We start from the raw sequence: 15,507 nt of genomic DNA, 5'->3' as shown, positions 1-15,507 counted from the left end.
AAAAAAAAAAAAACACTTTTGAACCAAAGCTTGAAAACATAATTTTTTTTTTATTTTCTCAATTAATACAGCAGAATCGAGGCAGTATACATATGTAGACTACTTTATAATTTAAATCCAAATCCACTCTTTTGAGCCCTTGAATTTTGCGGGTTTGATTTGAATGGTTTCTATATTTCTATTCTTTTAATGGATATATGAACTATTAATTTAGAAATATTTAGGTCCTTTAAGTTGAAAATACTGCTATAACTTGATTTGAATTTTTAACAAAGAACGAATAATTTAAAGTATTTCTTACATCTTTTTAAGAATATCAATTTAAGATTTTTGAACAATTAAAATAGAAATATTTTTTGTATAAATTTAAAATAATTTATAGTTCCATATTTAGTATTCTTACTTATAAATATAAAAACTATTTATTATATAAATAAAAACTTTGGTATATATTGTATGCTTAATAAATGATTACTACATCTCATTAGATATAATATAATATTATATATTAAACAAAATTTAATTCAATTAGAATTTTAATTTATTTTTTATATCGATAATTAGATATTTTATCAATAACAATTAATAATAATCTACTAAATATAGCTATCAGTTATCAATTACAGACAACAGCTTGATCAAACAGTTTTTAAAATGAAGGCTATCCAAGAACAACTCGACCAAACCGATTCTAAGAGGGAGACTATCCAACTTGAATACTGAATAATCAAAATAACAAAGTTTGATAAATACAATACTACAATTACAACCACTTAATGCTGTTACCATCACCAACCCTCTGAATCCACTTAATACCAAACAAGCTTATATTAATAGGAAGGCTGATATTGACGGTGGTGGCGAGTGACAACAGGATCCGGAGTTGCTAGAACAAGCGGTGACGGTATTTCGCTGCCTTCTTTCTTCGCATGATTCATTCTCCTCAAGCAATGAAAAATGCATTTGGGAGCTGGCAGCGAAGGTGGGATAATGATATAAATGGAGCTGGCAACGAAAGTGCGGTAATAATATAAATATTTGATATTTAGTTTTATTTTAGTTATAAAGTTTTATTTATTTTATTTTATTCATTTAATTTTAATTTTATTTCAATTTAATTATTTTGTAAATAAAATATTAGTACATAATAAAGACAACTAATTAGGAAAAAAAAGATTAAAAATGAAAAATAAGACGATTTTTTATTGGCAATGTGACTAAATTATAACTGAATATAAAGTTAAAAGATTAATATGAAACAAATTAAAATTTTGTGACCAACATAAAATTAAGTGTAAGGATTAAGTCGATTTTTCAAATCCTTGATGTTCGGTAAAATTTGGACGTGATCGGAAAATGACAGTGGGTGGTGGTTATAGAAAACAAACTACACTGAGCTAGATGATGACTTAGTATTTTATTTATAATAAATAAGAGACTATCTTTCAATTTTTTTTTATAATATATTTTATTTTAATTGAAATTTTTATGGAAGTGTTTAAGGACAAAAGACAGAATTGATCTCATAGGCTCTTTTAAATAGTTTTATATAAATATTTCATTTAAAATTAATCATAGGATATAACACACTTCTATTTTAATATGAATAGCCTGCATTTAACTAAATTTCAGAAGTTTATTCACTATATTATCTAAAAAGAATTACTACATCTTAGGATGTGATCATAATATAACAGAAAAGGAAAAGGAAAACCTACAATTAAAATTTATGCAAAACCTATTATTGATTAATTCCTTAAATTTTTTAATTTTATTTTATTAAGAATTTGAATTTTTATTTTATTTTATTAAACTCTTATAAGTTTTTTGCTTAATATCTATTTCATGGGAACCTTGATTTTTCTATTAAACTATTATACTTTTATATTTTGCATTGGTTAAAAACTATTACATTTTTAATAAAAGTAAAAGTATAAATATAAGAATATAATGATATAAATGAAAATTAAAAGGCTCAATTAAATAAATTTGAAAAGTTGAAGAACATACAAGTGCATTTTGCCTAAAATTTACTATATTCAGGTGGGGTAACATACATTTATTCACTGTTAACCTCCACTTTTGCCAAATATATAAACAATCAAATTTAAACTGCCACAACAATCTTGGACTCTTTTTTACCCAATTATGCTATATATTATGCTTCATATCAACCAAAATCCTCTCTAAACAAGCATAAAGGTATATAAAAAAAATAAAGTAAAAAACTATTGTTATTTCTTCAATTCAATTAATTAGAATTGGGCCACTTGATAATATTAATTATTCTAAGGTGGCCTACCAGAGGATGCTCCACCACCAGATCCATATAGGTGCCCTTGCTGATGCTGATGATGATGCTGATGCTGATGTTGTTGCCCCATCATCATCATCCCACCATATAACCCACCGCCTCCAAACATACCCTCAGAATTCCCAGTATTCACAGAACTGCCATCACCACCACCACCATACTCTCTCTCACTTGGCCTGCTGCTGCTACTACCACCACCCATACCAGCAGTCTTCTCTCCTTCCATTTCTCTGAACTTGTGCAAGTAAATCTTCAAGGGCTCAACATACTCTTCAAAACCTAGAGTAGTCATGGCCCACAAAAGATCATCACCGTTGATCGTCTTCCTCTTCTCCCTTTGACACTTATCAGAGGCTTCTCCGGTGATGAAACTTATGAACTCTGACACACACTCCTGAACTGTCTCTTTAGCATCCTTTGAAATCTTTGCATTAGCTGGTAAAGCTTTCTTCATGATCCTGCTAACGTTCGCTATTGGCAAGAACCTGTCTTGCTCTTTCAGCGATGAGGACTCACTGTTTGCATTGTTGTTGTTATGTCCTCCAGATTCGTTGTCCGAGTCCGCCATGCAAGAACTTATAGCATTCACCACATCACATGAAATGAAAAATAACAAAAGAAATCTTGAGCTGAGTGTTCAGGGCTAACCTGATGTTCAAGACCCAGAGAACAAAAGGGAGGAAATGGTGGAAAAGAGTGATATGTTTGAGCTTCTTTCATGGATTTATAATATTTGATTACATTAATCTTGTCCTACATTTGGGATGATTTTGGACCCTCCATATATTGATAAGTTTCCTACAAGTGGATGAAGTATTTGCCCTTTGATTTGATTCATTACTTTGAATATAACAAGTTTTGAGTTTATCTGGCACGTGACTTGGGCAGTTAAAAGTAGTTGGATCGGATAGACACATATTACATATAGAAGATAAAATAAGGGTTGAAAGATAAGGGTCTTCTATAGCTTAATCAAGAATAAATTAAGTTTGGAAGTGCATAAATATTCTAGTTTAATTAACTTTAAATATGCTTCTAATTTCTTAAAATTAAATTAAATAAAAATAAATAAATAAGGAAAGAAAATTTTATTTTCCTTCTTTTTTCTTCCTTCTTCTTCCTTCCTTTTTTTTTTCCCTTGTCACCTCCTTTTCCTCCCTCACCGTCTTTCTTTTTTCATTGCCTTCCACCTCCTCTAGCCATCGGCAGCTTCCTCATTTTTTTCTCTTCCCTCGTCGGCGATGCCTCCTCCTTCCTCTCCCTCGCTACCAAAGTCAAATGTGGAGAAAGGAGTTGCCGCCGCCGAAACAGCCTCATGCCACCATCCTTTCGCTTGCCTAATGCCGAAAACGAGCTCCCCGCCATCGAAAAATCCCGAGCTGTGCTTCTCAGTTGCTTTATCCCCACCGACAACTATGTGCAACCTCACTGGAGCCAAAGACTTTCTGGCCTCGATTCGATGGCTTCCGGCAAGGTTCCGGCAAAAAGCAGTTACATTCTCTGATTCCTTGCAATCAAGCTTCGCGTAAGCACTTTCATATTCGAAATCTGACACCGTTTGCGGTATCAGCTTTCGGACCCTGGTGTTTTTCGAATATGCAAAATTTCAGATTTTCGGCTTAGTATAATTTTCTTTGGACCTTAAAAATTATTCTATAATTTTAAAAAAATATTACTCCTATTAATTATTAATTATAAATAATTTAATTTAATTAATTATGATTTAGTTATAAATATCACAAATTAATTAGTATGACTAATTATTGTTTTGTTTTGTGGTAGATGTGGTTGTGTTTGATTAGTTTAAATACTAGAAAATTTTTGTGGGTTGGTTGTGAAATAAATATTAATGACGGACCGTTTGTAATTAATTATGATATGTGGTGTATTGCAGACTCGAAAAAAAATAATGCAGTCTTGGTGGCCCGACTCCAATTAATTAATTGTGAAATATTTAAAGTGTTTCTAGCAGTTTCTCGACCCGTTATACAGGGTAAACGTCCATATTTTAGAAAAAATTCTACCGAATTTTCGGTAGAATGAGTTTGAGTTTCTTCGGCAGTCTAATCTAAGAGTCTAGGCTTAGGAAAATTAAGAATATCTTATTAATTGAGTTATTTTTGTGAATAGATAATCCGTTCGTCCAGCCAACTCCACCCGAGGCGTAGGAGCAGACTGCAGGGCACGATATCCTTATTGTCATCTATTATCATTATTATTATTATTATTATTTAATTATTTTTGGCTATTATCTATATTTCTTGTTTTATTATTATTATATATAATTCTAATGTCTGCTATAATTGTAACTTCGGGATGAGACGGCAGTAGAACATGCCACATGATGGGTTGCATCAGGATCGCGTGCGCATCGATATTAATCAGAGACAGGTAGTAAAAGATTATTTTTGGAATTTTCCCTGGTCGAGTACAACTCTCTAGGCTGTAAAAATTTGACTGTCGAAGGAAGGTCCCTGGTCAAGTGTTGCTCTCTAGGCACCGGCTTATTTAGGAATCAAGTGACCAGGCTGAATTTAAGGACCTTGGTTGAGCTTCGCTCTCTTGGCGTCAGTCATATTTGAATAAGAAAGCCGAAAGGTTGCTAGTATTGGGGTTAAAGTTCTGCTGAGGTACTTATCCCATAAGCGTTTAAATTGTATTTTTCTGAATCATGGCATGACACATGTGTTTAGTACATTATGATGTGATATTCTGATTAAATAAATATTTTATTGAGAATGCTATATTTATTATAGGACCATATGATTTTAACTCACTCTCGAGGCTGACAGTTTCAATTTTAAATTTTCAGGTGACAGCTAAGTTCTCCTTTGTCTTACTCTTGACGACCCGACTCCCTTCTCCTTCGGGCTTATTGTAATTAATTTCTACTTTTACATTTGAAACTATTTAAAATTCTAGACTATTTGTAGTAGTATATCTAGCATATTATGCTTGAATTTAGTATGTAACAAGTTATGGAATGTTTGCTATCAGATAGAGATTTATGAATGAAATATTGGGTTGTTTTACTAGTATATATATATATATATATATATATATTTAACTATTGGGATTACCAACAAGCTTGGTTTAATACTTTTCTTCTTCAAAATGAAGGACAAAGCCATTCTTGGCTTTTCTACTTCGATACAAGCTCAATCCAAACTTCAAAGATCCCTTATTGGTTTAAACAATGGTGGAATTTTTATGGCAATGTTCCTGAGACCATAATTCCAGAAGTTCTACCTCTGTTTAACCTTTTCAAAGCCCACTACAAACCAAACAAAATAGAAAGACGTTTTCCCCCGTTACTTCTATTTTGTTCAAACTTTTTTCTCCCTTGGGTATGTGTTTGGTATTTCCATTTCAATCAAGCAACAGATGGAGAAATCATCCTTACCCGAAGGTTCAAAGTCAAATGGTGGGATAAATTTAACCACCAAGAAAAATTATCACTAAAGTTGGTACAAAATTTCCTTTCAAAAAATAGCTTCTTGCCACCTCTGAAAGAACAAACCACTTTCTTGGCACAGAAGTCCTTCATAATTCCAAAGCTAGCAGCGGCTCAGACAGAAGAGGATTTCTTACAATTGATCAAACAATTGTCGGAAACCGCCTCTTCCAAAGAAAAATCAAAAGCTTCATCTTTTTCTTCCAGCACCAACTCGGCAGCAATAGACCTAGATGGTGACTCAAATGAAGATGACTGTTTCGGGATTCTCAAGCCCATTAAATGACACCTCTGTAAAGCCCGTGGATTGAAAACCAGAAATAGCAGCCTAAAATATTTTGTAATGGGCCAAAAAGCCCAATGAAAAGAAAAAAAAAGTCATATAAAGAGAAAAAAGAAAGAAAAGAAAGAAGAAAGAAGACAAAAAGAAAAGCAAAAGATTCTTTTTCAAAGCATGGCCGACAAGATCCTCTTATATTATTTATGCTCCTTCTGAATTTCAAAAAATCATGAATGACATTTTCAATCCGAAGGGCATTACATTCCATTCGTACTGGCCAAATGGAACTGTAAAAGTTGTTTTGTACCTGTCTTTTAGATGAATTTGGATTTGCCAAAATCCTGATTTCATATCAAACTTTGAAAAAATAAAAGCAGAATGAAGCCTTTGAAGAAGATCTTTTTTGTTTGGAAATGGGTATCTGATCCACTTTAGGGCTTTATTCAAAGGTTTCTAATTAATCACCAACCTAGGTGTTCCTCTTTCTATCTCATTATTTTTGTTGACATAGAAAGCTGCACATGACCAGGGGGATCTAGACTTGGTAATCAAACCTTTTTCCTCTAAATCTTTTATTTCTATTCTACAATGGCTTTCTAGGGTTTCATTCATTTGGATGGGTCTTGCTTTGGTAGGGATTTGTTTATCAGAAAAATCTTTTTCATATGGTAGATCTACCATATGTTGTTTTCGTCTCCAAAAAGCATTAGGAAGATTAGAACAAACTTCATTTTCAATCTTCTTTTGCAAATCAGAGATTTTTCTTTGGACAAAATCATTTTGCATTTGATTTTGGATTCTTTTCAAACCCATATCTTGTTTCAAGTGGAAAAGCTGGGTTTGTTTTCCTTTGATCAAAACATTTATCTCAAAATTATAAATTGAGTGGGCTTTAATAAGATTGAGATTTCTCTTTTTAGGTTTTTCTATAAAAGGGAAAACAATCTTTGAATCTTTAGCTTTAAAAATAATACCAGCAGTAGTTACTTTGAAAGGAGTAATTAAATTGATAAAGGGAGTTCCTAAAATAACTGTTTGTTGAAGATCTTTTGTAAGAATAAAAATATTTTTTAAAGCAATATTATTATTTAGAATTGCAGCTTCAGTTTTTCCCGTCATCCTAATCTTTAAACTATTGGCTGAAGTAAGCCTTTCTTTAGTTTCTTGATGATACCTTTTAGGAACCACCTCATAATTGATACAGTTAAGGTCTGCTCCTGTATCAAATAAAGCGATGGTTTCTATTTGGAAATCACCAGGGAAAATGATTTTATTTGAATCAAATATTTTCTTGAGGTAATTTCCTTTAAAATATTAATGAAGTTTTCTGGAACACTTTCAGAAACCTCAAGATTTTGAAAATCATTTTCTTCTTCAGAATCAGAATCACTATTCTGTTTGAGAATCAGGCTTTGGAGTAAAACAGAATCATTTTGTTGTTTTTCTTTCAAATCTTTGAGCTCAGTTTTGATTGCTTTGATTTTTTTCTGAAGTTCTTGAACGGTAGGAAGAGGGTTTTTTAACTTTTTCCCTTTATCCAAGATCATAGTAAGATGATACTTCTTTCTCGGAACCCAATTGGCTCTGATACCAAGATGGCATGTCATTCATGATTTTTTAAAATTTAGAAGGAGCATAAATAATAGAAGGTATTTTTGATACCCTTCCAATATCTATGGTCGATGTTGAAGAATCATCATCAGAAAATCTAGAAGAGGTTGATTTCCTGTTGAATGTAAGCTTTACTTTTCCATCTGGGAATTGGGTTATATTTTTGAGATTTGTATTTGGTTCTGTTTGCTTTGGGGATTCAGGTTGGGTTGCACCTTCAAGGATCCATTCTTCTGGAAGAGTGATGTCTTTCCATTGAATGATTTTTGGAATTGTTGTGTTGGATTTGGAGAGATCTGTTTGTAGGAATAAGGTTTCTCCTTTTGGTAAATGGAGCTTGTGTTTTGAACTAAAAGCAGAAATCATAGCTTTGTAATGTATTTTGAAAATCAATGCTATCGGAATAGATCCTTCAAGTATTTTATAATTATGTGTCTTTATTTGAAGAACAATGCTCTTTAAAATATTTTTATCATTTAATGAAATTGTAATGTTTGGAAAACAATTGAAAGAAATTAGTTTTTTATTGAGGCTTAACTCGACAGTACCTAATAAAGAATCATAAAAATTTGTAAACCTAGCATCTCTAAGGACTGCTAAGATGGAAGTATCTAAACCTTCTCTAGTAAGGGGCTTTATTCCTACCTGGACAATGCCTATATGGATATATTTATAATCTTTTTCTTTATGCTTCTGGAGGGTCTTTGGATTTAAAAGATAAATTTCTTCAAAAGGCTTTGAAATTTGAATATCTCTTTCTTCAGTTTTGATAGTAAAATCAGTTTTGAACAGAGGAAATTTTGAATACTCATAAATTTGTTTCTTTTGAACTTTGGGTATTTCCTAATCATCAATATGCTTTGTAAAATCTTCAATAGTAATTTCTTCACTATTTACTAAACCTTTGTACCTTGAAGAAAAATGGTTCTAAATTCATTTTAAAATAAACCAAAATAACTTTCTAAACAAACATGAACCAAGCCACCAGTTTTACTGCCCTTACACCTGACGGGACTTACTACTGTGCATAAATGAACAGTGCTTGTTTATCAGTAATATGATGCAGATTAAAATGAGTTTAAAATCTTTTTTATGCTTCCTCCGTCTATGAATGGAATATAGATGGAATGACAGAATACAATATCCTTGGTCTCTTGCAACAGATGACCATGGCAGCCAATGCTTACAAAATCCAAAGCGGTACCTCTGATAGAGCCATTGCTGAGCTCCTTATAGCTGGATTTTCTGGCCAGCTTAAAGAATGGTGGGATTACCATCTCACACAAGCACAACAACTCCAAATCCTAAGTGCCATCCAAACCACAATAGAAGGGACCCCCATCTTAGATGAACTAGGAAATCCGATTAAGGATGCTGTGTCAACTCTAATCCTAACGATTTCCCTCCACTTCATAGGAGACCCTTCTCTTCTGAAAGATAAGAATGTTGAACTCCTTAGCAATCTAACCTGTAAAAAGCTTAGTAATTTTCAAGCCTACAAAGACACAATCCTGACCAGAGTAATGCTTAGGGAAGATTCAAGCCAACCCTTCTGGAAAGAGAAATTCTTAGCCGGTTTACCTAAGATACTAGGTTAAAGAGTTAGGAATACCATAAGAGAAGCCCATAACGTCCAGATCCCTTATAATTTCTACACTTATGGTGAATTAGTGAGCCTTACCCAGAAAGAAGGATTGAAGATATGCCATGACCTTAAACTTCAAAGGCAATTCAAATGGAAAATGAAGAAGACTAGGCAAGAACTAGGTAGTTTTTGTAACCAGTTTGAGTATAATCCCATAGAGCTTCCCCCTACCTGCAAAGAAAAATGCAAAGAAGATTTTTTCAAAACTTTTAAGAAAAAACGTTTTTTCAAAAATAGAAGGACTCCAAAAAATAAAGAGAATTTCTACAAAAAGCCATCCTCTTCTAAATTTCCAAAACAAAATTCCAAAAAAGATTTTAGCAAAATTACTTGCTATAAGTGTGGCAAAAAGGGCCATACTTCAAAGTATTGCAAGTTTTCCAAAAAACTCCATGAGCTCCAAATAGAAGAAGAAGTTTTAAGCAAAATTTCAGCTCTTCTTGTTGATTCCTCTGAATCAGAATTTTCGAATAGTGAGGAAGAATTTCAAATTGATGAAATCAAAACCTCATCCGATTATTCTGAATCAGATTCTGAAAATATTTCAAAGAATATTAATATGCTCACTAGACAACAAGAAGCTCTTCTTGAAGCCGTCAAGCATATTAATGACCCCCAAATCCAAAAACAAGTTTTGAAAGAAATCCTAAAAACTGAAACCCTTGTCCCCTCTTCTAGTAAGAACACTTTTTTTCCAGTGTGCAGAAGTAAACTGGACAATACATTCTTTGTTGTTTTGAACTTGCTTAAGAATCCCACCGTATCCTAGATTTGATGCATCAGTTTCAACAATTTTGAATGCAAATAGATCAGCTAGGTGTAAACATGGTATTTCAGAAACTTGCTTTTTTATGCTTTGGACAATCTTTGCCTCTTCACCATCACCATCTGCAATAACACAAAATCTAGAAGCAGAGATCAACATGATTTCAAAAGATTTTCAAATTGATAAAAAAGCTTTTATATCAAGATTTCTATTCAAAGAAAAACCATTCTAAAAAATTTTAGTTTTTTAAGAATTTTTTACAAGAAAAAGACAGTATTCAAGAAAGGTACTATCAATTTTGCATTCAAAACAAAGTCCAAATCAAATTTTTTGATTGGTTTCAGATTTATTGCAATGAAAATAGTATTCTTTATCCTTTCAAAGAAAAACTTATTAGTCTTGTCACTGTAAGAAACAAGGCTCCAGAGTGGAAGGTCGGAGAAAACCTAACCATCCAGTCTGAACATCCTCCCCTTAGGAAGATAACCATTCCTTATGGAGAGAATGAAATAGAGGCTTCACCTTACAAATTGGTAGGAGAAGATCTTGAAAAGAATGTCAAGAACATTGTTCAGCAGAACAATTTCTCGAATACCTATCTTAACACAATAGGGAAGCAGCTTGTTAGGATAGAAAGCCAGATCCAAAAACCTCTTGTAGTTTTCACCTCTCCAATCCCCAACACTGAACATCCAAAAGAGACAAGTCAATCGGAAAAGCTCAAAAATCCAGTCTTCAAACCCTACCAAATCTCAAAGCCTAGCCAAGATCAATTTCAAAAGCAAACTGAGTTTGCTAGAGCAGTCAGAGAACAGCTTAGCAAATTAGCAACTTTTGAGTCCTCCAAAAATCTAGTGCCAGATACTCCTCAAAGCAGTAGGAATATCAGTACTATAGATCAAGCCCATTGCAATGAATCAAATGATTCAGAGCTTGAAAGTGTCACTGAAAAACCCTCCAACATCAACAGACTGGGATGGCAAGCCCCTAGATTGATCTGGCATACTTCTAGGAATACTGCCCTAGATCTAGGAATAGAAAATAGGAATAATATCCTAACCCAATCTAGATTCAATGCTTCCTCCGTCTATAAATGGAATATAGATGGAATGACAGAATATAATAACCTTGGTCTCTTGCAACAGATGACCATGGCAGCCAATGCTTACAAAACCCAAAGCGGTACCTCTGATAGAGCCATTGCTGAGCTCCTTATAGCTGGATTTTCTGGCCAGCTTAAAGGATTGTGGGATTACCATCTCACACAAGCACAACAGCTCCAAATCCTAGGTGCCATTCAAACCACAATAGAAGGGACCCCCATCTTAGATGAACTAGGAAATCCGATTGAGGATGATGTGTCAACTCTAATCCTAACGATTTCCCTCCACTTCATAGGAGACCAAAGCAAGGCCGATCCGGCCCAACAACAATTGCAAATTCAGGAATGGTTAGCACAGCAAGATCTTGAATTCTTGAAAAGGGTTGAAGAATATTCAAAGCAAATGATACAACTTCAGCCTGAAGCCTTTCCAAAGTCATCCTCCTCCTCCAACAAGGGTAAAGGTATACTTTCTATCCCTTTTTCAAAACCTGAGATAGAAATTTTCCCTCAAAACCTATCTCAGAGCTCTAAAAGTATTTTAAAACCCAACTCTCAAGAAATAGTTTTGTCATAAACAAAACTTTTTAAATCCAACGAATATATAGAAAAGCAAAATTTTCAAAACATTTTGACTATTGAGGAAGGATTCTGTACAGAAAGCCCCTCAAAACTGATTTCAAAGATTTTTCCTCCAGGATGGTATTTCAAGCCTTGGAATATTTCAAAGCCTCAATCCTACTACCAGTCTATCCTTGAGGTAACTGGTTCTGTCCTCTTCTAAATTTCCAAAATAAAATTTTAAAAAAGATTTTAGCAAAATTACTTGCTATAAGTTTGGCAAAAAGGGTCATACTTCAAAGTATTGCAAGTTTTCTAAAAAACTCCATGAGCTCCAAATAGAAGAAGAAGTTTTAAGCAAAATTTCAGCTCTTCTTGTTGATTCCTCTGAATCAGAATTTTCGAATAGTGAGGAAGAATTTCAAATTGATGAAATCAAAACCTCATCCGATTATTCTGAATCAGATTCTGAAAATATTTCAAAGAATATTAATATGCTCACTAGGCAACAAGAAGCTCTTCTTGAAGCCGTCAAGCATATTAATGACCCCCAAATCCAAAAACAAGTTTTGAAAGAAATCTTAAAAACTGAAACCCTTGTCCCCTCTTCTAGTAAGAACACTTATGATCTTACTATGATCTTGGATAAAGGGAAAAAGTTAAAAAACCCTCTTCCTACCGTTCAAGAACTTCAGAAAGAAATCAAAGCAATCAAAACTGAGCTCAAAGATTTAAAAGAAAAATAACAAAATGATTCTGTTTTACTCCAAAGCCTGATTCTCAAACAGAATAGTGATTCTGATTCTGAAGAAGAAAATGATTTTCAAAATCTTGAGGTTTCTGAAAGTGTTCCAGAAAACTTCATTAATGTTTTAAAGGAAATTACCTCAAGGAAATATTTGATTCAAATAAAACTCATTTTCCCTGGTGATTTTCAAATAGAAACCATCGCTTTATTTGATATAGGAGCAGACCTTAACTGTATCAATTATGAGGTGGTTCCTAAAAGGTATCATCAAGAAACTAAAGAAAGGCTTACTTCAGCCAATAGTTCAAAGATTAGGATTGCGGAAAAAACTGAAGCTGCAATTCTAAATAATAATATTGCTTTAAAAAATATTTTTATTCTTACAAAAAATCTTCAGCAAACAGTTATTTTAGAAACTCCCTTTATCAATGTAATTACTCCTTTCAAAGTAACTACTGCTGGTATTATTTTTAAAGCTAAAGATTCAAAGATTGTTTTCCCTTTTATAGAAAAACCTAAAAAGAGAAATCTCAATCTTATTAAAGCCCACTCAATTTATAATTTTGAGATAAATGCTTTGATCAAAGGAAAACAAACCCAGCTTTTCCACTTGAAACAAGATATGGGTTTGAATGTATGCTCATCAGTCCATGGAGGGGGGGTTTTTCTTTAACCTTTCATGAAGGGGCTTTGCAAGACAGTTCAAATTTGGATAAAAATCCATAACATAATTTAAACTACCAAGGCATCTTTGTAATTGTGTTTTTTCCAAAATTTTATCTGGAAACTTTAAAGTAAATGCTAAAGACCTTTCAATTGGGGTGATAGTTCCCTAGGAGATATAGTGTCCAAGAAATCTAATTTTTGTTTGAAATAAAGATATCTTGGATTTTGAAACTACTAAACCATTTTTCTTAACAACATAGAAAAATGTCTCCAAGTGTTTGAAATGTTGCTCTAGAGAATTTGAAAATATCAACATCATCAATATAGACAATGCAAAACTTTGAATAAGGATTGAAAATGTCATTCATGATTTTTTGAAATTCAGAAGGAGCATTTTTCAATCCGAAGGGCATTACATTCCATTCGTATTGGCCAAATGGAATTGTAAAAGCTGTTTTGTACCTGTCTTTTGGATGAATCTGGATTTGCCAAAATCCTGATTTCATATCAACAAGTTTCTGGTATGCAGGATCCTCAGATGAGGTAAGCACAGAGCATACACTTGTTAAATCTAAAAGATTGTAGATAAGAAGATAAAAATTTTATTGATAGGTACAAACTTTGAACACAAACTTTGAACAAATATACAAACTTTGAAAAAAGCTTTAAAATGAAAGCTTTAAACTAAAGAAATATAACTTAAAAGAGGAGAAATTGAATATAAGAGGAAAGTGTTTCTTCTCACTACCACTCTCACACTGTACTCTCTCTTTTCTCACTATATTTCTCTTTGTGTGACTTGAAGAATACAAGAGGTTCTTCGTATTTTTCAGTTTGCCTTCTTCTAAGGGAAACTCCTCTATTTATAGAGGCCTTGAAGCTTTGGATGCTCTTCTTAGTGGAATAAAGGGGGCTCCACTTCTTCTTGTAGTCTTGTGACAATGGAGTAAGATGTTTCACTCCTTTTGTGGAAGTTGTCGGCCATGCTTTGAAAAAAAATCTTTTGCTTTTTTAAAGAGTCTTTTGTCTTCTTTCTTTTTTCTTTTTAATGACTCTTTTTTTTTACATTGGGCTTTTGGCCCATTACATAAATATCTCGGGCTGCCATTTCTGGTTTTCAACCCAAGGGCTTTACAGAGGTATTATTTGATGGGCTTGAATATCCCAAAACAGTCATCTTCGTTTGAGTCACCATCTAGGTCTATTGCTGCCGAGCTGGTGCTAGAAGAGGAAGATGAAGCTTTTGATTTTCCTTTGGAAGAGGCGGTTTCCAACAATTGTTTGATCAACTGTAAGAAATCTTCTTCTGTCTGAGCAGCCGCTAGCTTTGGAATTATGAAGGACTTCTGTGCCAAGAAAGTGGTCTGTTCTTTCGGAGGTGGCAAGAAGCTATTTTTTGAAAGGATATTTTGTACCAACTTTAGTGATAATTTTTCTTGGTGGTTAAATTTATCCCACCATTTGACTTTGAACCTTCGGGTAAGAATGATTTCTCCATCTGCTGCTTGATTGAAATGGAAATACCATACACATACCCAAGGAAGAAAGAAGTTTGAACAAAATAGAAATAATGGGGGAAAACATCTTTCTATTTTGTTTAGTTTATAGTGGGCTTTGAAAAGGTTGAACAGAGGTAGAACTTCTGGAATTATGGTCTCAGGAACATTGCCATAAAAATTCCACCATTGTTTAAACCAATAGGGGATCTTTGAAGTTTGGATTGAGCTTGTATCGAAGTAGAAAAGCCAATAATGGCTTTGTCCTTTGTTTTGAAGAAGAAAGGTATTAAACCAAGCTTTTTGGTAATCCCAATAGTTGAAAGAAGTGTTTAGGCTTGATGGGTAGGTTCTTTGGAGGGAAGTTGGGAAAGATCTTGAAGAGTGTAAATCCATTCCCCAATCTGTAGGGTGGAGGATTCTTTGTATGGTGCATGTGGAATATGCGGGGTCTATATGGTCTTTGTATTTTTTGAAGTGTTTGAACTTTGCAGAACTAGTTACCTCAAGGATAGACTGGTAGTAGGATTGAGGCTTTGAAATATTTCAGGGCTTGAAATACCATCCTGGAGGGAAAATCTTTGAAATCAGTTTTGAGGGGCTTTCTGTACAGAATCCTTCCTCAATAGTCAAAATGTTTTAAAAATTTTGCTTTTCTATATATTCGTTGGATTTAAAAAGTTTTGTTTGTGACAAAACTATTTCTTGAGAGTTGGGCTTTGAAATACTTTTAGAGCTTTGAGATAGGTTTTGAGGAAAAATTTCTATCTCAGGTTTTGAAAAAGGGATAGAAAGTATACCTTTACCCTTGTTGGAGGAGGAGGATGACTTTGGAGAGGCTTCGGGTTGAAGTTGTATCACTTG

The 15,507-nt window shown here is 33.3% G+C and overlaps 1 protein-coding gene and 1 long non-coding RNA gene across 3 annotated transcripts; one reads left to right on the top strand and one right to left on the bottom strand.

Moving 5' to 3' along the window:
• Nucleotides 1–523: 523 nt before the first annotated feature.
• On the bottom strand, nt 524–3,079 carry LOC8287280 (nuclear transcription factor Y subunit B-3). Of its 2 annotated transcripts, none has more exons than XM_015726150.3 (2): nt 2,303–3,079; nt 524–970 (listed from the first exon to the last, which is right to left on the bottom strand). In XM_015726150.3, the coding sequence occupies exons 1-2, from the start codon at nt 2,880–2,882 to the stop codon at nt 831–833; spliced, it is 720 nt and encodes a 239-aa protein (XP_015581636.1). In that variant the 5' UTR covers nt 2,883–3,079; the 3' UTR covers nt 524–830. The 2 variants fall into 2 exon arrangements, with proteins under 2 accessions (XP_015581636.1, XP_015581637.1); XM_015726151.3 differs by having other exon boundaries at nt 524–1,005; nt 2,303–3,075.
• A 318-nt stretch (nt 3,080–3,397) lies between these two features.
• LOC125368633 lies at nt 3,398–5,305 on the top strand. Its single transcript, XR_007214312.1, has 3 exons — nt 3,398–3,839; nt 4,445–4,944; nt 5,127–5,305. It is a non-coding gene; the product is annotated as an uncharacterized LOC125368633 (long non-coding RNA).
• Nucleotides 5,306–15,507: the final 10,202 nt, after the last annotated feature.

Source organism: Ricinus communis, chromosome 10 (assembly GCF_019578655.1).
Source record: "Ricinus communis isolate WT05 ecotype wild-type chromosome 10, ASM1957865v1, whole genome shotgun sequence".
Classification (NCBI taxonomy): Eukaryota; Viridiplantae; Streptophyta; class Magnoliopsida; order Malpighiales; family Euphorbiaceae; genus Ricinus; species Ricinus communis.
This window is presented reverse-complemented; position numbering and strand designations above follow the sequence as displayed.

What these genes read in the sequence shown, in the direction of transcription:
- LOC8287280 (XM_015726150.3), bottom strand. Translation starts at nt 2,882, where the DNA reads ATGGCGGACTCGGACAACGAATCTGGAGGACATAACAACAACAATGCA. An exon ending in TGGTGGTGGAGCATCCTCTG is followed by an intron (nt 971 to 2,302) that starts GTAGGCCACCTT and finishes CTTCGCTGCCAG; the next exon opens with CTCCCAAATGCATTTTTCAT.